General features: G+C 39.3%; 1 protein-coding gene across 2 annotated transcripts in view; it reads right to left on the reverse strand.

Moving 5' to 3' along the window:
* The window catches only part of GHITM (growth hormone inducible transmembrane protein), a 28,631-nt gene extending 4,572 nt beyond the window's left edge, over positions 1-24,059 (reverse strand). Inside the window, exons 1-7 of one of the 2 annotated variants that reach the window (XM_044665794.1) lie at positions 23,954-24,059; positions 21,301-21,471; positions 15,111-15,210; positions 14,452-14,563; positions 13,633-13,774; positions 2,609-2,717; positions 448-636 (exon numbers count right to left, since the gene is read on the reverse strand). In XM_044665794.1, coding sequence (XP_044521729.1) covers positions 448-636; positions 2,609-2,717; positions 13,633-13,774; positions 14,452-14,563; positions 15,111-15,210; positions 21,301-21,435 — 787 coding nt within the window. In that variant the 5' untranslated portion in view covers positions 21,436-21,471; positions 23,954-24,059. The remainder of the gene's footprint in view (positions 1-447; positions 637-2,608; positions 2,718-13,632; positions 13,775-14,451; positions 14,564-15,110; positions 15,211-21,300; positions 21,472-23,953) is intronic. The other variant, XM_044665795.1, reaches the window with a different exon arrangement.
* Between the last annotated feature and the right edge of the window lie 1,117 nt (positions 24,060-25,176).

Here is a 25,176-nt window from a genome sequence, read left to right on the forward strand (position 1 = left end):
GATTTAAATGCGGGAAGATGAATTTTCCTGACTCCAGGCCTGGCACTCTGGAACTGAGCTACTTAGCTGCCCATTCCCATGTTCAGCTGGAAGACACCTTAGACATCAATTAATCCAACCCCCTCATTTGTAAAGATGAGGAAACCAATGGTCTTGGCCAAGCCAGCAAGTAGCAGAACTGGGGTTGGGGCCCAGTGTTCTTTCTATTATGCTACAAAGTCTTCATTATTCCTTATCTGTTTTATTAGGTCTTTTTAGTATAACTGATGTTTAGTGACATTTATTCAAACCAACTGTGATAATATCCATTTCAAAATATTTCATAGGATGCCAGCTAATAAATATACATATGCAACTCCTAAAATAATAATCCTCCTGATTAAATTATTCAAGTTATTTATTATAAATTATGGGTAAAATAAAATAGGCAAAAGTAATCATACTTACCCAGAGAAGAAACAAAGACAACACCCAGGGCCACTCCCAGTGGTGCTCCCATGTTTAGAAATTTTTCACTTGGAGCACACATGGCCACAGTAGAGAGGCCTCCCACAATGCCTGCTGTATACCAAGCAGCTCGGAGAATCAAAGGGCCACCCAACAAAGTCAGAGGGGCCACCACTGCACCCATGACACCTAGGGAAATAATAGGCATTTAAATATTATCTAATATTTATGATATAAACTAATATACATTTTATATAACTATTTAACAAGACATCTTTCTTTACTTAGGAATAGCTAGTAGTGGTATAATCATAAAACCTTATAGATTCTCAAAAAATTACACAATGTACTGAGTTGTCACTTTTGTTAAAAGAAACTCTCATTTCTTTTAGAAAGTATCAATCTATATCAGCAAGATTCTCTTTTAACTTTTTACACAGATGTAAACCCAATGACATGTTTATGACAATACAAATGTACACCAAAGTTGAAACAAAACAAGCTTGAATTAATAGCTGAAGGCTGAGAAAAACAACAGTAGGTTTCATAAGTCCATAGAATTCACTGCTGAAAGGACAAAATAGAATTAATAGGATAGCGATAATCTTACACCACAGGATCTTCAGGTCTATGCTCCAGTTATTTTGAAGACTACACTATCAGCTTGTAAAAAGCATTATTATATTGTCAGACATTTGTAATTAAGCTTTTACAAGAATTAAGGACAAAGACATTAATATTTTGTGACGTCTCTGAGGTAACAATTTAATTTCACAGTAGAAATGCCTGTATAACCAATTTTGTAAAAATTTCCTAGGATCCTCTCAATTATCAAATAAAAAAAGATTTAAGTTTAGTGTAGTTTACTATGATTAACTTAAAATATTTCTTCTCACTTAAGTTAGGAAACTGTCAACTAATAGAAGTCTCACACAGACCATTCATGATTTCTTTGTAATAACTGCAATCCACAGCAGTATTTTGGGGCTGACTGACAAACTCAATTACATTTCAGTGGAAAAGGTAAGCTCCTCATTTATGAGAACAGGTGCTATTTCAATTTTGTCTTTGTGTCCCCAGCACAATGCAGTGTAGAAATCTAGTAATTGTGAATTAAATGATGAGAATTTAAATTATGCTTTAGCATTACAATACCATTCTCCAGTATAAAAATGAATATTTGAATTTGAAAATAAATATTAGGCATAAGGAAAAAAGCACAGTATATTAAACACTTTCAAAATAACAAGAAATTCTTAGCTCTAGTAATTTTGTATGAAAAAATTCTAAATAGCCATACAATAGAGGTTTGCTTTTCACATAATGACAACATGAGGACTATATGTTATATAGTGGGCATGATTCAGAATACCCTTTAAATCTTTTAAATAATGTGCATAGTACAATCTTGGATTGTCACAGTCCCCTGAAAATGTCCTGTAATGGATATTCTTTTGGTTATGAGTTCTTCTCTATTCTAGTCTTCAGAGAAGACAGTCTGTGGGCCCCATACTCATTCTTCTGAGCTTGTAGAATTTGAAATTACATTTGATAGGATTGGCTTAAGACAATTTGAAGTCAACTATGAAGTGCTCGTGAGGCACTCAAATTAGATTTTTAGATTTTTGTTCATCTATACTTAAAAGGGAGTCAGAAAGTAATATCAACCCATGTAAACAATACACTTTGAAAAACACTTTGCTAAAGATGCCTTGCCTTTAGAAATTGACTAGGAAGTCAACAACAATTTTAAGAATCTCAAACACAAGCAATCTCTCAATTTTAAGGGGAAAGGAAAGAGAAAACCAGAAGATTATGGCATTTTGATTCTGGCATTTTTTGCTTTAAGAATTCATACATTACATGCTCAACTCTTAACTCAAAATAGGAGATTTAAATGTTACCTTTTCACAAACATTAAAAAAACCACGATGCCTTAATTAATCCTTTGTACAATTCTAAAATGTAACTTTAAAGATGGATAATTTTGTTTCTATCAACATTCAGTTTCTGTTAAGGACACTGAAAATTAGTCTCATCACACTGCTTCTAAATTAAGATGATGATATTACTTAAAAGTTGCTCATCTCTATTAAGGTACCATAGAGAACAATATTGGAAGATAATTAAGAATATATATTTTTAATTATGAAACACATACCAGAATGAGCCATCCAAGCAAGATGTTTTAGGCCTGAGTTGTGTTCATATGATATTGACCGAACCATCATTCCAGCACCCAGCATAGCAGCAAAAGTTGCTCCAATTGCCTATAAGATAGAGAATATTATTACTAGGAAAAATTATCCTTTGCATTGATTTTTGTTCTTTAAGCCCCAAGTGCAAAATATTACCATTTATCTTTAAAGTTTAAAAAAAGGAGGAGAGAATATTACACCTCTCATCTTCAATCCACAGCTATGGGGTTATCTTTTCAAATTTTTGAACTTTCTTTAAACATTTAGCAATGGCTCCCTCTACCGTTAAACATGAGTCATTGAAATTCTTTGCCATAAGTTGGCAGAACAGCGGTTGTTCAAAAAAATACATCTGACTGGAGCAAAGAATACTCAGTTTCATTTAAAGTATCACCATCACCACTACCTACCACCATCAAGCAAAACACCACTGACATTGAACAAGTAACATTTAAAAGTTGGTATGGAAGGGAGGAAAGAGAGGGAGGAATCTAATGGAGAAAATAATACAAGTTCTGAGAATTAAAAGGCAAAATTTAATTGAAGATATAGAACAATGGAGAACTAAGTTTTTCCTATATTAGGTTTAAGGGTGCTTACTATTTACCTGTTTCCCTTTCCCCATTTGTAATAAACTGTTATAAGCTTGCAAATGATTTAAAATTTACCTATGCTATTTAAAGAATCAATTACTTATTAAAAATTGTGATTTTTAATGGGATCAAAATGAGATTAATTAAAACCACAAAGTACTACATGAATACTTAGGTATTATTTCACAATGGACAAGTATCTGCTAAAGTGTGATTCTCACATATCACACAGGAATACACAGCTGAAAAGGAAACTTAAGAAGCTGTGTAAATTTCTCCTTTAAAGACAAGCAACTAAAGCTTATCAATTAAATCATTTGTCCACATCACGTGGCCAGAGCAGAGACAGAATTTGAAAACAAGTCTTCCTAACTTGTGATGCAGCACCCTTGATACTATGCCATGGTACATCTGAGTGGTCATGGCTATAATCAAGATCTTTTAAAATTTTTCTTTTGCTTTTAAAAAGTAATTGGTATCTTTTCTCTCTTTACCTTCCCTCTTCTTTTTTCCCTTCCACAGTCATCCCTTTAAATAAAATTTTTATTCCTTAAAGAGGAAAAGCAAGCTGTTCAGCAAAAATAAGCAGGCCAACTGAGTCTGAGGGAATGATGCAACACTAATTTTCTCATTTTGGGGCCAAATGATCATTTTAGTTAAGAATTGAAGTTGTTTTGGGGTAGTTTTGCTGCTGTTCTGTTTGCATGCTGTTGCAGTCTATTTTCTAGGTTTTGCTCTCTTCACTTGAATGACGTAAGCTGATGTGCCTTCTCATGCTTATTCTTTATATTCACCATTTCTTATGAAGCAGTACAATTCTATTATATTCACGGTCAATTTGTTCATGCTTAAATGAGCATCTACTTTGTTAATAAAGGTCTTATTGTTTGTTTTGCCCAAACTCAGGTAAAAATTTTGACATCAGCAGGATTTAAAGCATTCAATCATCTTTTCTTTTGGTAATTGGAAGACTAGTGAAGTAGAAGGTTGTATGGAGGTATAATGCCACTTCCTAATCTGAACAAGTCATTGATCCCAATTTCTCCATTGGTGAAATGAAGAGGTTGGAGACCTTAGATGACCTAAAAGGTCCTTTAGCTTGAATTCTATACAGTCTAGGTGCCTACTGAAAATATTCTTTTATACTACAGATTTATCTATTTTCAGAAGTTATAAACTATAGAGGATTCCAAAAAGGAGTACGTATGCTCAGATTCTGTTTAGTGTAGAACTAAAATTTTACCAGAGAACCTCCCCCCACCCCCAAAATAACCCCACGATACTGCAAATTTCCATTTATTCCAGATTCAAGCTAAAATACCTCCAATCCCCACCCCACCCCACTTGTGGCCAAACACAGTCTCCAAGACTCCAAATGAACATTACATTCTATTAGAATATCACACACCAAAACAAACATTATTACAAAGAGGAAGATTGAATGGCACAGGGGACAGAGACCTAGCTTTAAGAATTTGGGACATGTGGAGATTTTCAAGCAGTATACCCAGCAGCTCCCATTAGCTATGTCAAATCAACCAGCAAGTCAGTTAACCTCTCAGGGATCAGGAAATCCTTTTAGACTTTAAGGTACAGATGAGTTGCTTACAATTAAATTATACCAATACATTAATGTGCTATACCAATTGCATATATACCCTATATGCAAGAAATTGATTAGAAATTCTTCATTTAATATTATAAATGGACATTATTATTGTATAGTGATTCCTCAGTTATCACGGGATTTGTAATAGGAGTGAGATTTTTCTAGATAATTCTTCAAATGATGCTAAATAATTTTTTGATGTAATATTTCCTTTCCTTAATCTTCTAAGTGTCAACATTTTATATTGCTGATGTAAAATTTTCTAGGATGTGCAAAAAAAAAAACCTTCCTTGCATTAAAAAATCTAGAGTATGCTGAACATTGTTAGGAGCCAAGACTATAAAATAAAAATAGTAACTCTTCGAGAACGATATGGATTATGAGCCCCGCTTGGGCGGGGGCATAGTTGCAAAACCTCCTTCAGACTTTCCACATAACTGCGTGTTCTTTTTCCATGTTCCTGCTTCGTAACTACTTGTTCCTTTCTCCTTTCATCCCGACCGCCAACCCCCTCACCCTGAACATATATATTCTTGTCCTTTACCAGCAATAAACGGGCCACGTTCCATTAGACTTCCTTGTCTTCTTGTGTGCATGGTTCCCCTCCCTCCCCCTATGGTCTCTCAGGTGGCTGTTTCCCGAACACCCCATAGTTGAATCCGGCTGGTTCCGGATAATTGGCGCCCAACGTGTGGGGCTCGGAGAAAACAGCTTACTGGATAACTGAGGAACACACTTTGAGGCCGCGAACTAAAGTAACGGGTAGAGGTTGACCGGACAACCTTGAGGCAGGGTAAGTTGTCCCATCACCATAGGCATTAAACAGAGAGGTGTCGGATCTGGGTAATGTGTGTGTGTGTGTGTATGTGTGAGGAAAGAGATTCTGTGTGGAGATAGTCTGCGATTTGCATACTGTGTAGTAGGGTGCTTGCCTGAAGGCAAGATCCTGACGGGGGATTATACCGTCCACCTAAGCACAAGCAATGGCAAGAACGTGGGGAAGTGCAAGTGTGTGGATGATGGGAAGACACTCTCGAAGGAAGCGTTATTTGTTAAAGAATTAAAGAGTAGTCTCAGGGAGAGAGGTATTAGAATTAAGAAGAAAAAAATCTATTCCGGTTCTTTTGCTTTATAGAAACTAGTCTCGCACCTCCTCAGCTGGCTGAGGATGCTATCTTGGAATCTAAAATTAAAACTGAAGAAATGAGCTCAATTGAGGAACAGAGTTCGCCCTTTAAAAAGAATGAGTGCCCCTCGTCTCTTTTAGACGAACTTATCAAAAACCCCTCTCTCGAGGAACCCCTAGTCCCTACAAAAACAAAGCCACACCTTTATCCAGTTCTATATACAGACCCTCCTCAAGAAAGCACACTTAATCCTGCCTACCAAAAAGAATTGGAGGAGGAGGCAGCCCGTTACCATAACAATGGCCCCCTCGGGCAAAATTAAGCATTAGGGCACTGGGCCCTTCTTAGAAGAACACTAGGAAAAGCGTATTTTTCTCTAGGACTAAACGGTAAATTTAAAAGTGACCAGAAATTTTCCTCTCTGCCCCCCTTTTTAGAAGCGGCTGGCTACTTTGCCTCAGCTAGAAAAACCAGTTTTGTCATAGTTTTTTTTCTTTCTCCCCTGGAAGGAGTCCAATCGGTAATAGCTACAGACAATGTAAAAAGTCTTAACAATTTTCACTTAGCTAAACCAGTCTTTCCAGTAATGTGGCATACCTGGAATTATTCAGGCAGGTATCAGAATCCCACTTCATAAAAAAAATGAAAAAGCAAAAGTGTATTTATTTTAGGATATTTATTGAAGCATGAAGAAAGGTAATTAAGAAACAAAATTCATTATATGTCAGCTAGCTCCTTGTTAAGAATTAACCCTTTTTTGACTCATTCTTTTTCGCAGAATTTTTTAGTCATCGAGATATGAATTGTAACAATTGATCTTTTGCTAGGATGAAAAGAAAAAATCTAGCTTATATAATTTATGTTTTATATTTGTCAGAGTGTGTGTGATATGCCCGGGAAATGTGTCCTCGATCAGTCTGTGTGTTATATGTTGTTTGTCCGTGATCACAATGGGAGGGTTACAGGTTGGAAAAAATAAATCTCTCTCTCTTCTTCATTCATTCCGGAGGAATGGAGAAGACAGACAGAAGTGTTAGGGAAATTCAGAAAATAACATTGTAATTTCTGAATGTCTCAAACTCTAAGATAATTTAATTGGTTAAAAGAAATCTTATTCTCTGCTCTTATTAAGGCAAGAGTTAAACAAACTAATCTGTCAAGCATTTCTCCTTCCATTTCTCACTGGCCATGAGAAAGGGAACATAGAAATCTAAAGACAGAAAAAGGAACAAATTTGATCCCATCACCAAATTCTATCAACAGGTTAAGTACTGAGACATATATCTAATGAAAATTACAAAAGATTCTAAAAATGCAATCTAAGAAAAACTTATTCAGAGAGAAAGCAATGATTCTTAGTTGTGTACAGAAGTACAGAAGTGCAGCTTAACTTTCTTAGCTAGCAAAAAAATAAATAAAAACCATCAGTCTTGCTCAGTGCTTAACCAAGAGTGAAAAAGCTTCTTTAAACAACCATGAATTCAACCTAACATTAATTAAACTGATGTTAGTGAAAAATTTAACTTAAAGATTATTTGAACAATGCAATTGGCTTATATTTCAAAATTAGATCCCTTTAGACAGAGACTGGTCCATGAGAAAATTATTTGTTGAGAGCGAATCATCCACGCCGCCCCAGTTCAGCAGGAAATAGCTATGAGAAGCTAAAAATCGTCGCCCATTCTCCCCCAAACTCATGGACCTTTCTCCACCCATTAGAGTATATATTTGCTAAGGAACTGAATAGGTACTGATGGTATTGTGTAAATTCATTGACTACTAGTTAAAAATGGAATTTCTGTTAAATTTAAGAATGCACAAAACTTATATTGAAAAGCTATCAGGATTTGCAGTGTAGGAATGATCAGATTTACCAAAAATGCTTATTGAACTGAATTTAGGGAAAACATATGAACATGTAAAATTGTTACTCTAAGATCTGTACCATCATATTAAGTAATAGGTAAAAATATAATTAACATTAGGGTTTCAAAATTTGGTAATTCAAAAATAATATTTTGCATTAGGAATCTAGTATATTATGAATATAAAAAATTTGGACAGCATTGTAATTTATTAGGATATAAAATTATTTTAAAAGCATGTGCAATGTATGAGAAGAAATTCACGACCTAAGGAATAATATGCAATTTGTTTAAAGAAAAAATATTATTATGGGTAAGAACAAACAGGTAGAATAGCTTCATGTGAACAGACTCAGAGAGGTACAGTGACCAATCAAGCGTGACTTGCCAGTTTAGCTCTATAAAGTGAAAAAATGAACAAGAAGCTAATAGCAATTTTATAACATCAATAATGATTGTGCAAAAATTCAGGTTTCCCTAATTCACCACAAATGGAGCATAAATTTAAAATAAAAAGGGAAACTGCAGATATTATAGAGAATAAAAGACAGTTAATACAAAGGAAATATGGTTTGGAAATTTATAAAAAGCAAATAACATATATTGTGACAACTTAAAACTAAGCCGTAAGACAAAAGGGTTCAGCAAAATTGTCATTGATATTAAGGATTGCTTTTTCTCAATTCCTCTTGATCCCTCCGACAGCCCTCGTTTTGCATTCTCCATTCCCATAGTCAATCATATAGGGCCTAACCCTTGATTTCAGTAGCGTGTACTTTCATAGGGAATGGCTAATATCCTACACTATGTCAAAAATTTGTTGCTCAATCTATTGACCCCATTGGGACTCATTATCCCTTAGCCTATCTCATTCATTACATGGATGATCTCCTCATTGCTGCCCCTTCCCCCTCATTGGCTCAGACTATAGCCCAGGCTATTGTTAGCGCACTCCAAGCCCGTGGCTTTAGCATTGCCCCAGACAAAATTCAAACTCAATACCCCTTTCACCTTTTTTAGGATTTCGACTTGAACCCGACCGGCTGTTTTCTAATAAAGTCGAGCTTAAACGCTCTTCTCTTAAGACTCTTAATGATTTTCAGAAGCTTCTAGGGGATATTAATTGGCTACGTCCCTACCTGCAACTTTCTAGGTAGACCTCCGTTCTCTGGAGGATATCCTGCGAGGGGATGCTGACCCTTCCTCCCCTCGTTTTTTGACTCTGGCAGGTGAAGTTTCTCTCAAAAAGGTAGAACAGGCTATAGCCACCCAGAATATTGGATACTTCTCCCCAGAATTGTCCTTATACCTCCTTATTTTTTCCACTGAATTTTCTCCCACTGGACTTCTATGGCAAGATCCTTCTCCCCTCATTTGGATACATCTCCCCATGTATAATCGGAAGATTCTTGCCTCTTACCCTGATTTGATTGCTCGTATAGCTATGATAGGCATTTGCCTTTCCACACGCCATTTCGGCCGTCCCCCTGACCACATAGTATCCCCTTACAGCAGAGAACAGCTCGACTGGCTTAAATCTCAGAATGATAATTGGGCTATACTCATTTCCACGTTTCAGGGCATCTTAGACAATCACATGCCCAGTAACAAATTGCTACAGTTTTTCAATCTTACTCCCTTCATACTTACATGCCATACCCGATTCTCCCCCATTTCACGGGCACCCACAATCTTTGTGGATGGTTCCAAAACTAGCCTTGCTGCCATAGTCATGAACAATCACCCTCGTTCTATCCGAACTCCTTATGAGTCTGCGCAGCTGGTGGAACTTTATGCTGCTTTAACAGTTTTTCATTCTCTGCCTGATACTCCATTCAATCTCTACTCGGATAGCAGATATGTTGTCCAATCCCTACTCCGACTTGAAATTGTTCCTGCGGTTCAGCCAACGACCGCTACCTTTTCTCTTTTTTTCCAACTCCAGCAGGCCATTCGATCACGGTCCTGTCCTTTTTTTGTGGGCCATATACGTGCCCACTCCAGCCTCCCAGGCCCCTTATCTTTTGGGAACGATCTCGAAGATCAACACACTCGCTTAATTGCCTCAGCATCTACGTCTACCCCTCCTGCCCTCTCGCCTGATCCTGTTTCCCTTGCTATAGAGGCACACAGGCTTCACCACCTTAACTCTCAATCCCTTCGCCTGGCCTACAAAATTTCCAGGGAACAGGCCAGGTCAATTGTGAAAAATTGTAAGAATTGTGTTACTCTCTTGCCTGAACCCCATTTGGGGATTAACCCCCGTGGCCTTCTTCCCGGCCATCTATGGCAAATGGACGTCACCCACGTCCCCTCTTTTGTTAAACTCAAGTATGTTCATGTTTCCATTGATACGTTTGGTGGCTTTCTTTGGCATCTGCACAATCCGGGGAAGCCACTAAACATGTTATCAAACATATGTTTCTTGCTATGTCTATGATGGGGAAACCTCTCTCCATCAAAACAGACAATGGCCCTGGCTATACCAGCCAAACTTTTAAACAATTTTGTTCCCAATTAGGCATAAAACATGTTACAGGCATACCTTATAACCCACAAGGGCAAGGTATTGTTGAACGAGCAAACCAAACTCTTAAAAATACACTTTTTAAACTTAAGGCTCAAGAGACTCTTTACCCGTTAAATGGTAATCAGACTTTGCTTCTTGCTCATGCCCTCTTTGTTCTTAATTTCCTTACGCTGGATGCTGAAGGGCGTTCTGCTGCTGATCGCCACTGGCATCCGCATACTTCATCAAATTTGGCCACAGTCCTTTGGCGTGACCCACTCACTGGCCTCTGGTGCGGCCCTGACCCTGCCCTTATTTGGGGAAAAGGTTCCGCCTGCATCCTTGATAAAACAGCGAATAATGCCCGTTGGGTCCCGTCTAGACTGATCAAAACCTTTACCCCCGACACTAATCTTGATGGCCCAGGGCTTACCCCTGAGAAGCCTTCTCTTCTTTCCGCAGGAGGATGACCTCTCCTTGGAATTGCCTCCTCTACATCTTCCAGTTGTTCCTTGCCTGCCACGGCCGGAGCCCTCACTTCCCTGCCAGACAAACCTGGGAAATCATTAACCCGATCAACCAAAGAATTCTTTCGCGGGTCACTTCACAGAACATGCCTCCTCTCACTTGGTTCCCCGAGCTTTTTATTGACTTTTGTCAGCTAGGAAACCCTTCTTCCTCCTTGCTTCACTATTGTTCACCTGCCACTCCACCTCCGCCCGGGACGAAAATGATACCTACACTCCCCATCTACGGTTGTCCAGGATTCTCCCAACCTGACTTTTGCGGTGGTCTTTCTGAAGGATTCTGTGCCATCTGGGGGTGTGAGACTATCGGTACTGTACAATGGGTCCCAAAAAAATCAGGATCTTATCCAAATTATGAGCGGACTTCGACCGCCTTCTTGTATTCTGAATAATCCCCCTAAGATCCCTAATTGTAATCCCCTTAACATCCCGTTTACCAGCACTGGGAAATTGGATTCCCGATGGACCGATGGCCTCACCTGGGGATTGCGCCTTTATAAGATAGGCCCAGATGATGTTGTTCTTATGACTATCCGCCTCCGAATCAAAACCATCACAGTTTCGGTTGGCCCTAATACTATTTTCACTGAGCGACAACCCCCACTTCCCCCCCTTCCGCCAGTACGGTTTCCCTGTTACCCACACTCCCCATGATAACTCCAGACCCCATTTAATCTCTGCTAAGTCTAGACCTCACCTGATCCCAAACCCAATCCCTTACCTCCCTCCTGCTTCTACTTCTCAGCGTCTCCTTAACCTTATTTTCGGTACATATACGGCCCTAAATTTTTCTCAACCTGTTAAGACTAGAGACTGTTGGTTTTGCCTCCCTGCTGCCCCTCCTTACTATGAAGCTTTTGCTTTAAACCTTGATCCTGATTACTATATCCAGCCCCCTGAACATTGTTTTCATGAACCCCCAAGCTTATTATTTCTGATCTCTCAGGGTCTGGTCTCTGCCTGGGGAAACCACCCTCCCCTTATGAGTCTTTATGTAATTCCACTCTGCAGAGGCATCTAGGTAGTTTCTACCTGATTGCACCCAATAACACCTTTTGGGCATGTAACACCGGCCTCACTAAATGTATTATAGGGACCTGTTTCAATTTTTCCTCTGATTTCTGTATCCTTATATCCCTTTGGCCCCGTATTACTTATCATTATGGCCCCTATGCTTTAACAACAATTAACTCCTCTGCCTTACGGTATAAACGAGAAGTTCTTTCTCTCTCTATTATTACCCTCCTAGGCCTCGGAGGAATAGCCGCCGGCATTAGTACCGGAACCGCAGCTCTTGTGGAAACACGTTATCTCCAATCTCTCCATACAGCACTTATTGCAGACCTTGAGGATATTGAAAAATCAGTTACAGCTTTAGAAAAATCTCTCACCTCCCTTTCGGAGGTTGTTTTACAGAATAGACGGGGACTTGACCTTTTATTCCTAAAAGAGGGCGGGTTATGTGTTGCACTAAAAGAAGAATGCTGCTTTTATGCAGACCATACCGGTATTGCCCGAGAATCCATGGCAAAATTACGAGAGCGATTAGCTCAGAAGAAGAGGGAGGCCAAGGTACGAGAAGGATGGTTTAATATACTCCTTAAAAACTCCCCTTGGCTATCTACTCTGATCCCTACTATTATTACACCACTTCTTATTCTTATATTAGCTCTTACTTTTGGCCCTTGGGTTTTCCAACGTCTAACCAAATTCATTAAATCAAACGTCGACTCAACCCTTGATAAGTTTCCTACGGTTCAATGCCATCGTATTCAGATAACGGACGCGGAACAACCTCACGATACTCGTCTACATTTTAACAGGGCGGTAACCCAATGACGGGAATAGCACAGGTCCTCGACCCTTGATGGTCGAGTAATTCCCCCTGTGTAGCCTAAGACAGGGGCCGTCGCTGCGAATATCATCTATGGATCAATTGGGAAACAGAAGGTGCTTTGAGAAATGGTATAGACTTGGAGGAAACAACGATCAAAAGGAGCGCACTTAGTCATTATGCTCTTCATTTAAAAATAAAGAAAGGGGGAATTGTTAGGAGCCAAGACTATAAAATAAAAATAGTAACTCTTCGAGAACGATATGGATTATGAACCCCGCTTGGGCGGGGGCATAGTTGCAAAACCTCCTTCAGACTTTCCACATAACTGCGTGTTCTTTTTCCATGTTCCTGCTTCGTAACTACTTGTTCCTTTCTCCTTTCATCCCGACCGCCAACCCCCTCACCCTGAACATATATATTCTTATCCTTTACCAGCAATAAACGGGCCATGTTCCATTAGACTTCCTTGTCTTCTTGCGTGCATGGTTCCCCTCCCACCCCCTATGGTCTCTCAGGTGGCTATTTCCCGAACACCCCATAGTTGAATCCGGCTGGTTCCGGATGCAACATATTTTTCTTTTAAAACTTACCTTCTGTTTTAGAATCAACTAAGTATTGATTCCAAGGCAGAAGATTAGTGACTTGCCCAGGGTTGTATAGCTAAGAGATGAGATTTGAATGCAGTCCTGTCTCCAGGCCTGGTTCTCAATCCTGAGCTACTGAACATAATTTTGAGACTAAGGTAATCTTATGAACTAAACTGATCTTGATGTTATAAATTCAGGTGTCTTTTCAGGTTCCTGATATATCTATGTACCTACACTTTCAGCAATTTTCCTCCAAACTACTGTGCTATTCTAAGGGATAATTATCATATATCTTTTAAAAGCTTTAAAACCCAAGATTCTAAATGAACTTACCAACCAAGAGCCTTTCATCATAAAGGCCATTAAACCAGGTGATCGGCTAATTGCTAAGGCAGACAATGCTGTTAAACCAACACTCCCTGCGAAATACATATAGGTGGCATGTATTCTATCCTTCACATACTGAGGCCAGATTCTGTAAGAAACAAACATGAAAAACTGTTAAGACTGTTTGGGGAGGTTAATCTCATGGATTTTAATATTCTGAGTTCTTAATCACGCTTTAATTTAGTTTTAGTTAGTTAAGTTCAATAAATTCGCAAGAAGCAGTTCCACTTTTATTAATATGTTTATTTCTATAGAATTGACTGGTAGCAAAACTGTTGTTTGTCCTTTGTTTTTGAAGAGGATCAATGACATGAGTTTAAGTGAGGAAGCAGAGTTGCACGGCCTCACTCTCTCTTCAACCGAAGTCCAGTGTTCTCATGCACCCATTTTGCCAGGGGAAGTCTTCACATGCTTTGAGTAGACATCCCCCCACAACTCACCAACAGGTTTTTGAGGCCTGTTGGCTACCCTCAACCTGGCGGTGGGTGGGTTATAAAGTATTTAAGGAGGACTAGCACCTCTAGAGTGAGGGCTTGCTGAGCTCTTTTTAGGGCTGCTCATCCACTTTTGTTATTTACCTCTCACCCAGTCCTCACCTGTGGCTCCAAGAAGCTATATCATTCATGGGCACTGGCCACACCCTGGTAAAACTATCTTGGTAGACAGGCTAAATCAGGTTTCCAATTATCAAGTGGCTGAAGATATTATGTACAGTGAGAAAACAATGAAACTTAAAGCCAATGATGCTTTGGGGAATTTACTTACACCGCTTTTTCAATAGCCCCAATCTCATTTGACATTCCCAAGCCATAGAAGCAGAGTGCTCCAAGGCCAACAGCGGCTCCTCCAGCAACAAACCATCTTCCCATCTGATCAACTGCAGAGGACAGGGGAAAAGCCTGTTAGTATCTTCCATATTGTGGCTGAATCCGCAAGTATTAATGGCATGAACCCAATGTAAAGTTTATCTTCACAGAAAGAGTATTAATATTTGCTTTGTAGCAGTCTGATCATTGTATATTAAGCTTTTATTAAATGTGTTTTTTTATTCTATATATCATGATGGGGGAAGGTTCAACTTTCTTAATGAAAAGTTTCAGTTATTTTTGTCTTTCAGCAAATTAAGTCATGGCCCTTTACCAAGGAAGTCAATATATAATAAAATGCCCTCATTACACAATGCAAATCACATTTAGTTTTAAATTTAAAAAAATTCCTTTAAGATAATTTGTTTAGAAAAGACAAAGTCATACAAACATTATTTCCTAAGAGAAGTCTTTAAAATTATATAATAAATCCAGTAAACATTTCCCTTCTAAATTGGCTACTAAAATCAAGTTATAGAATTCCAGAATTATTTATTTCCCGCACACAAATGACCGATATTGTCAAAATAAACAAAACAGATTTAGATTCTTTCATACTTTTAAACACTTTTTCTGCTGATGGTTCAAACGCTGCTTGCTTAATTTCTTGGCCAGTTTTTGCACGCTGGACTCCAACTCTTGATTTGGTGGTATAGCCCTGATATATTTAAAAAAAAAAAAAAGTTACAAATAACCTAAATAGCTTGTGAAGTGGTATTTCTACATTGGCAAAATGTGTTTGCTGGAATTTTCTTTTAAGTTATTATAATAACAGTCATATCTGAAATTCAATGCAATAGACATTTATCAAGTATCTATAGAGTGTGGGGAGCATTATGTTCAAGAGCTTGGGATACAAGGATGAAATGAGAAATAGACCACTAAAGAAGCTTATGATTTGGTGGGGAAGGTAAAACATTTACAAAAATTAGGAAATAAAGAGATCCTTACACTGCTGAGGAATCTGAAGTATAAAACATTATTTCCAGCTTGGAGGAACAGGGACAGAAGATATAAAAGGCTTCACAGAGATTAATATTATAGCGGGAGAGGAGAGAAAAAGCATTCCATTCTAGGCATGAAAGGAGGGAGTCGGGGAAAGCAGGCATAAAATTATGGAGGGAGAGGTGATAAGAACAAGAATAAGGGATGGGTAGTACTATAGTTTTGCTTCATGTGAAGGAGAACATTGTGAAAATGATGAAAGGCTAGGCTACAATGTGAAGGACCATGACAGTTTAGGAACCATACTTTATTCACTAGGGAAGAGGGGAAATGTGACTATATAATTAGATACACAGAAAACAGTATAAAGGATGGAATAGTAAGAATAGAAGCAGAATGACCAGATATAAGGCTATTATAATAATTTAGCCAAGAAGTAATAAAGGTTTGAATGTTGGAAGTGTAAATGGAAATAAGAGGACAGAGATTCAAAAGAAATCAGAGCAGTGTCTGGTAACTACTGGGATACAAGGGTAGTGGCATAAGCAAGATGAAAGAGTCAGAGAAATTCTGGATGAAAAATCTGAAAGACTAGAAGGTTTGTAGTAAATAAGAGAGTAGTCAGGTGAGGAAGAGCAAGTTTTGTGGGGAAAATGGCTAGTTCAGTTTGCACTTATTAAATTATTCCCACTGGGAAAACTAGGTAAAAATATGCTCTAGAATAGGCAGAGGGAAGTTTGAGACTGGCATGTTGGGGAGAACTGAAATTATCTATATAGAGGGAATCATAGAAATTAATTCAGTGCTGAGGAAAAGACCAAAAAGAACAGACTGGATGGATGCCTGTTTATAGAGGTGAGGTAGAAGAATCTGTGTTATAAGGAAGACTAGGAAAATAACTTTCACTAAGTTTGGGAATCAGTGACCAGAAAATTAGCTAGAACATGAGTTTCTATAAGATCACAAAACAAAGGAAAGAAAAAGAAAAGGGAGGAGAAAGTTTAAAAAAAAGAAATGGTCAAGTGTTAGGTCAATGATGAGAAAGATAGAAAAAGGTAACTAGATCCAGAAATACGAGTCACAGGTGAGCAGAGTATTAGGTTTCAGATTATACTGCTAAAAGATGAATAAATAAGTGATTAGGTAGTGCTAGAAGAAGGTAGAGACCTTTTCTTAAAAAAAGTTTTTATTGCTATATTTACATTGCCTAGTTTTCCACTTTCTTTTTAAAATTTCCATATTGTTTATTGTTGTAAGAAAATAATATAAAACTAAAACCCCAAAGTAAAAACAAAGTGAAAAATAGTATGCTTTGATCTGCATATACCAACTCTAACAGTTCTTTCTCTGGAGATGGATAGCTTTTTTTGTCATAAGTCCTTCAGAATTATCCTGGATCATTCTATTACTGACAGTAACTAAATCCATCTCAGTGGCAATTGTCCAATGTTCTCCTGGTTCTGCTTATTTCACTCTGGACATCAGTCCATGTAGATCTTTCCAGCTTTTACTGAAATCATCCTGTTAATCATTTCTTACAGCATAATAGTATTCTATCACCATCATATACCACAATTTGTTCAGCCATCCCCCAACTGATGGACGTCCCCATAATTTCCAATGCAAAAAGAGCAGCTACAAATAAATATATATAATTAAAACCCTTACCTTCTGTCTTAGAATCAATACTGTGTATTGGTTCTAAGGCAGAAGAGTGGTAAGGATAGGCAATGGGGGTCAAGTGACTTGCCCAGGGAGTGTCTGAGGCCAGATTTGAACCCAGACTCTCCTGTCTCTGAGCCTGGCTCCCAATCCGCTGAGCCACCTAGCTGCCCCCTATAAATATTTTTGTATAAGTAGGTCTCCTTTCCCCCTTTTCTGATCCCTTTGGGATAGCAGTATTATTACTGGAACAAAGGGTATGCAGTTTTATAGTCCTTTGGGCAGAGTTCCAAATTGCCCTCCAAAATGGTTGGATCAATTCACAACTCCACTACTAATTCATCAATGACCAAATTTTGCCACATCCCCTCCAACATTTATCACCACTTTTCTTTACTGTCATATTGGCCAATTTGATAGGTGTGAGGTGGCACTTAGGAGTTGTTTTAATTTGCATTTCTCTAATCAAGAGTGACTTAAGAGAAGAAACTATTTTTTAGAGTTTAATGGTGATAGGACTTTTGATGGCAGTTAGAAAGGCTGAGGGAGAGAAAGAAAACCTGGGTGAGGCATAGTGGGACAGCAGTTATGTGAGAGAGGAGGAATAACTGACAGAAAAAAGTCATGTAGGAGATGGGAGGGAACAGGATCAAAAATAAAAAGGATAGCTTTGGCTAGGCACTGTAGGCCCCTTGAAAAGCCTGGACTTCATAAAATTTGCTATTTCATAGCCTCTAGTCTCTCTATGGTGCTACAAATGCTTTTAGAAAATGAGATCATCTCAGAGGAGTTAAGGGGGGCACAATATGTCTGAGTTTGGGACTATAATCCAGTTCTTTGGATTTCTACTCCAGTCATCTTCTTCTACAACATGGGCCCAATTATTCCCCTAAGTCATTGAAGTCAGGCAAGGAGCTGAATAAGAATCTGTTGAGCAGGAAGAATATTTATTTGGAATTGCTACCACCAGAGGGGGAAGGGAAGCATTTATGAATTATCTACTATGTGACAGGCACTTTATAATGATATTCATCCTGGTAATCTTGGGAGCTAACTGCTATTATTATCATCTCCATTTTACAAGTGAGGAAAAGGAGGCAAACAGAAGTTAAGGGACTTTGCCCAAGGTCCCACCAGCCAAAAAGCATCTGATATTGGATTTGAACTTGGGTCTTCCTGACTCCAGGCCCAGCACCCTCTCCACTCCACTCTTTTGCTGCCTGCTAACATCCTTACATATTGTATCTATATTAGCAGAGGGCAGGAAAGAGAAGTTATATTCTCTTCAGGTAGAGTCTATAAACAATGCGTATCAATCCACTTTAGGTTTCCAGCAGCTTAAATATTCTACCAAAGCCGTGAAGGCAATTAAAAACTGTCACTGCATCCTTCTCCATCTTTTTTTAAACCCCTACCTTCACACTGCATGTGAGCCGCCCCCTTATCCAAGATGGGAGGGAAGAAGCGCTCCCAATGGGCTGCTGGGCAGAAGGGCAGGTTAAATGAGAAATGCCCTCATGTGCGGTGGAGAAGAGCACATGCCATGTTTGCCAACACAAGGCTAGACAATGGGGGTTAAGTGACTTGCCCAGGGTCACATAGCTAGGAAGTTATATGAGGCCAGTTCTGAACCCAGGACCTCGGTCCATCCTTGTCTCTAGGCCTGGCTCTATCCACTGCTCACCCAGCTGCAGCCTCATCTAACTTTACTCAGAGTTGTCACTAGAATCCTTGGCAAGTTTATAAGGGTCTGCCCAGTACATTTCTTTAACACTCTTAAAAACCTTCTCTTTCTGCCTTCATGGCCTTTCCACTTTGTAATCAGTAAATGGCCGATTTCTACTTTGCTACTTGTGGCTCTCCCAGGTGAAATCCTTCCTTTTAATGCTATCTTTTTGTTCCTTTCCTCATGAGATTATATGTTAATTTTTGTCTTTACCAGGGCTAATTCTTTCATACAAGTTCTTACTTTCAAACAAATTCATACAATTGTTTCTTCTATGACTCATATCAGGTATCTATACTTCCACTTTTTTTCCTCTACTGACTACCTCATATCCCTTAGTCTACCAGCACACGTTCAGGAGTCTCCTAACTTAAACATCCAAAAAACCCCCAATAAACTGTAGCTGCATCTAACTAAATTCTTTTTTTGGGGGTGGGGAAGAAGTTAATACCTCCAAATTATTTATCTTCACCATCTAATTTTTTTTTGGCACCATCATTCTTTGGAAACTTTTCTTTAGTGCACTTATCATCAAATTTAAAGGTATTTTTTCAGCCTCCATTTTCCTTCATCTCTACAACAATGACATTGTCAATTGCCCTGTACTTACCAAAAGCTACTCCCCCTCCTCCACCCTTCTAGAAGTATAACCACTCAATTTTCTTGCTTCTTTGATCACTCTTCAGTGTTCTTTTTTTTTCTAGATAGTCCAAGATGCTATTTTTACACACACACACACACACACATCTCCTTTATTCATCCTCACAAATTCAACTGTTTTAACTACTTATCTTGCCAGGCCTATTCTCTCTTGTGGGCTTTAGAACTGCATTTCCAATTGCCTACTTACAACAATCACATTGGATGAGCTAATAGCATCTTAAGTTTAATATGTCCAAAAAGAGGATCTAGCTTTCTCTCTACACTTGCTCCCTCCTTCATCTTTGGTTCTGTCAAAGTGCTGCATAATTCATCCTGTTACCCATATACGAAAATCTTAAGATATGTGACCACCTCTCTTATGTACAGGTTTATTTCAACATGTCATTCTCTACTCAAAAATCTTTAATAGTCTTATAACATCTATAGAATTCTAAACTCCTTAGTTTAGGCCTTATTCAAGGTTTTTAAAAACCTGGAATGCCTTTCTACTTTTCTAGGTTTATTTCTCACTATTTATTTCCCCATCTAATGGGCATGCTATCTTTTATGCATCATAAACTATTTTACTGATTCTGTGCCTTTGACTACACCATTCATTCCCTCTCACCCTAGAAAATCCAATTCAATGATAAAATTTTGCCTCTAATGTTGGGTACTCATGAATCTTCCTCTAACCTTCCCATTTAGAAATGACCTTTCTTTTGTTCTTGTTAGCTCCTCTCAAAGTATTTTACTCTATATCAATCAATGATTATAGTTACTACATATTATACAAACACTTATATAAGTACCATATACAGCTTGGTGATGCAATGGCTAGAGTGCTGGGCTTGAAGTCAGGAAGGCTTGAATTCAAATTCAGCCTCAGACACTTCCTATGTAATCCTGGGGAAGACACTTAAATTTCTGTTTTTGCCTAGATTCCCTCAACTGTAAAATAAAGACCTCCTAAGGATGTTATAAGGATCAACTGAGATACTATTTGTGCTAGGCACATGGTAAGTGCTATATTAAATGCCTATTTTACCTCTAACCCAACTCAAACCTCCTTCCCCATAGCACAACTCTTGAATGTGGCCTTCACGCAAGGAAGGTTTCACATTATATGCTTAGCACCATACTTTTTACATAGTATTTGATACTTAATAAATGTATGTTGAATAAAGAAAAACTAATTAAAACTGACATGCTTACTGACTACAATGTTTCATATACTACCTTAAGGCATGAGTCCTCAAAACTTAAAGGGTTTTATTTCATTTTTAATGAAGTTTTTTGTAAAAAGATGTGTGCATAAATATATATGTATGTAAAGCTGAAGGGAAAAGGCTATTAAATATAATATTTCAAATGAAAGAACTCATTGGATCTAACAGGGAATATAATGGATAAGGGGGCAGGTGAAGAAAAAGCCTCTGATCATGTTACTAATGAAAAAGAAGGTGATTTATAGAGACAGGGTTAAAGCCTATAAAAACAAAGAAGGCAAGAGCCTGTGTGTTAGACAAGAGAGTCATGGGGGACCTTTCCTTATGACACAGCAACGAACCCCTGGAGTTCTTAGGTAACTCTGTGTGTATTCTTGGGTAAGTCTTATGTCTTTGGTGGTGCCGCAAGTCATCCTTTCTGATTATCTCAGGAGTATTTCTGTATCAGGTATCAAGGAACTGGGAATTCATGTTGTTTCTTTCTTTAGAATATAATGTTTTTCAGGAAAAGTACTACAGAATGTTAAATTCAAATCTTACTTACTCTGTTGGATTGCAAGAGCCATTGATTATTTGTCTTCAGAATGGAATTCCTTAGAACAGGAGAGGTCCTGGTGACTGCTGGGCGGAGAACCCTGGAAGGTAGGGTCCGGAGACACACAAACCTTGCTACCAGCATGGTGTTGCAATGAGTTCACCAATTATTTCTGAAATACTTTAAAATATTAAGATCTATTAGGCAAATAATGTCAGGAAGGCTACACCTCTATATTTTTACTTAAAATTCAGGAGTTTTATATAGCAGAAGTGGGAAAAACCCAGGCTCTCTGTTCCTTACTAGTGTATGATCTTAGATGACAAGTGTTTTCTCCCTTTACTCCCTAGGCCTCAGTTTCCCCACTCTGTAACATCAGATGGTGTTATTATGAGAATCAAGACAAAGTTTTTAAAAGCCTGCATAAATAAGAGGAAGACATTTACTAAGTGCCTACCTATGTGACAAGCTCTGTGCTTTGTAGTACTTTGTGGGTATCTCATAGAGGGGAAGGTATTGAAGAAGGGGAAGTATCCTGGGAGGGGGAAATGAAACTGATAAAAGTTTCCCCTGATAAACAACCACTCTCCTTTAGTTTATTACACAAAGCTGTCATCCTTTAGTAAAGTCCCATCTTACCCTTCTAGCTCTGTCATTCTTTAATGCTAACTACCTATATAGATTCACTGTAGGATTTACTCTTGTACTAAAAGGCAGTATATCAATTCAAATGTTTAAATATGTGCTTAATACTGAATGAGATTTTACTGCTTCCTGGACAAGGATATTATATATACTTTGTATAAATAACCCTATCTAGTCCACAGTAGGCAAAACTTTTTGAACTGAATTAAGAACTAGTCATGATCATGATCAATGCCTACTGATCTGTCAAACCAGAGGTTTAAGGTCTAAATGAAAATATGTATTAATGATTATATTTTAAAATATGGTTGTAACTTAAGAAGCTGACCTAGATTTAATGACAATTCTAATTAACTGGTAACTGTTTTCTAAGGTGGAATGCTAATATGTTATGGCATTTATCCATTTTCTCAAGGAGGAAAGTAATATTTAAGTTCAGTAATTTTCTCAAAATCATAGGGTATTCTTCATCAACATGGATTTGGAAGTATATCAAACAGGCATATTTTCATTTAGCTATCTCACCCACCAGGGTCAATATGGCATGACCCAATCCTTGACATGTTCAGATGTCTAAATGATGAATTTTCCCCTACAAACAACTTTAATTTCTTTCTCTCCTGCTAAAAATTACCACAAAGTTTTACTAGGTTCAGATTCTTACAGTGCTTCCCAATCAAAAAAGTATATTACCTACAGTCAAGGAAAATGGGATTTGGGGAACTCCTATGCTTATGCCTTGAATCAACTAGGCATCTGGTGCCAGCTGCCTCAATGACCTCTTACCAGTTTCTTCCATCATATTTAGCCATGTGAACAAGAAGGCAGTAAGAGGCCACTTCTCCCACAGACAATAAATCATCAAAGCACATATTAAGCTCTATGTGCTGGGCATGGTGTTATTTACTAAGGGATACAAACAGAAAGGATAAAGCAAGTCTCTTGTCCTCAAGGAGCTTATTACAAGAACAGCAAACCAATAAGCTGAGAGAATGCTACTACTCCTGAAAAAGTGCTCCCGGCACTTTCACCCAATTACATCAGAAGTGCTGATCTCCTTAGAAGGTTAAAGCCAGGCATTGGTACCGGCCTTCCTTTCTCCACCTTAGACGAAGGCCCTGAAGTCACTGGAATTACACTGCTGCCCAAGGCGAGAAGAAAAAAAAAACAAGGCCCCTAGGCCGAAATTGTGGGTTCCGTCCTTTACCCCCCAGACCGTGAAAACTGCTACTTCTCCCTCCTCCCTTCCCTCGGGGGCCAGAATGAACCTGGGAACCATTCTATTGGGCCTGCCATTTAGTATTCTATCTGTTCTTGGGCAAGTACTAGCCTGAACTTGCTTTCAGCCCCTAAAATGAGGGAAGTCTGGCTAGAAGATCCCCAAGGTCTGTGTGTGAAATCAGCAAACATTCACTGAGCCCTACTATATGCTAGACGCCACGTCTAGGAGGTTCGTTTAACCTTTCTTCGGGGTTTTTGGCAGCTCCCAAAGGCAGGCAGGCTCCGGGGCGGTGCTTGCGGGAATGACTCAGCACCTCCCCGACTCTCTAAGTGGATCCCAGCCCACCTGCTCCTGCTCAGGGGTAACGGGAAGCCCCCGTGCTCTATTTGACCTTGTGCTAAAGGCGTCGTTTCCTCTACCACCCATAACCCCCTGGCCTGGGCCTCAGTTTCTCCCTAGGTAACATAATGGGTATATAGCCCCGGTGACCTCTTAAGCCCTTTGAAGTGACCTTGGGGAGTCTCTTCCCCCCCTCCCCCCCCCCCCCGTCCTGGGCCTCAGCTTCTCTCCCCAAACCACGAGGAAGATAACATCAGTTACCAATACTAGGTCAGCCGAACTGAGGGGAGAAAAGTCGCTACCCACCACGCTCTCCAAGTCCCCCGCCCCCCTTTTCTGGAGAAAAATGGGGTGGCGCTGACGCAGGCCGCAGCCCGCAACGGTTCCCAACGGCTCCGCCAGGGAGTGTGGGACAGCGCAAGCAGAGAAGGGAGCAGGGGTGCGGGGGTTCCTCACCCCTGCTGGTCAGCTCAGCCGCCCGTCGGCCCTCCCGATCTCGTCAGAGGTTCACAAGCCGGCCCTTCCGCTCCGCCCCTCCTCCGCCTCCTCCCCGATCTCCTTAGTCTTCCTTCCTGCCTTCCGTGCCCGTAGCGGCGCGCGCAGCTCCCGTCGGCCACGCACAGAGCGAACGGTCGGAAGGAGCTAATCAGGAGGAGGCCGCTGCAAGCGGAAGGGCGGGCGTAGTGGGAAAGAGCCCAGCGCGGCCGCAGGTAAAGCTGGTGAGATGACGCACTCTGCGTCACAGTGAGGGGCGGAGATGACGCCTGGGATAGCAGGAGCGTCCATATTAGATAGGGGCAGCGGGATTTTCCGGGCAAGTAACCTTTTCGTCGTCCTGCCTTTCCCCTGACAAGCCAAATGCTTAAAAGCCCCAACCCCAACTCAGAGAAAATGGGGTATCATGCGTGTCCCACACTCTGTCTTGCAGTATTAACTAATTTTAAGCCTGGGAATGCTGTGGGAGCTGGAGCCAGGCAGACCTGAGTTCAAGTCCACTTAACTAGCAATGTGACCCTCAAAGCCCGGTAATTTCTGCTTAAACTCGGTGTCAAATGTAAATTGAGGATAATAAAAAACTCAAGTTTCAGGGTGGCAATAAATTGTAAAACGCTTTATAGCAATATAAATGCTACTGTTATTTGTAAAGTGCTAGGTAATGCTAGCTATCAATTACTATTTTAAAAAATATTTTCCCAATTACATGCCACAACAATTTTCAACATACATTTTCCAAATCTAAGATCCAAATTGTCTTCCTTTTTTCCCTCCCCTATTCCGGAGATGGTTAGCGATTTGATCTGGGTGATACATGTATTATATTATTATTATTAAACAGGATCCTTTATGATTAATATAGAGGAACAGGCTGCTTCTTTTGAGTCAGGGGTCCCTGACTCAAAAGAAGATAAAAAAAAAAAACAACCTGTACTTGGATAAAAAGTTACAAGTTCAGTCACTCCAAGCCTTCAATTAGAAGACTCCTAAAATTTAGGTAGGGGTTGGGAACTGCCTGACTTATTTATCTTTAGTCATTTCTATTTTATCTCCTGTTAATTCCTGGCTTCTCTATGGTTGCGGCAAATTTCAGATTACTGGAAACCTTTGGATAAATGAGGGAATGTGGGGAGAGTCCTTCTCTCCCATCGCTCAGTCCTACCTCTGTGGTGTGTTGGATTACC

Source organism: Gracilinanus agilis, chromosome 2, assembly GCF_016433145.1.
Source record: "Gracilinanus agilis isolate LMUSP501 chromosome 2, AgileGrace, whole genome shotgun sequence".
NCBI lineage: Eukaryota > Metazoa > Chordata > Mammalia > Didelphimorphia > Didelphidae > Gracilinanus > Gracilinanus agilis.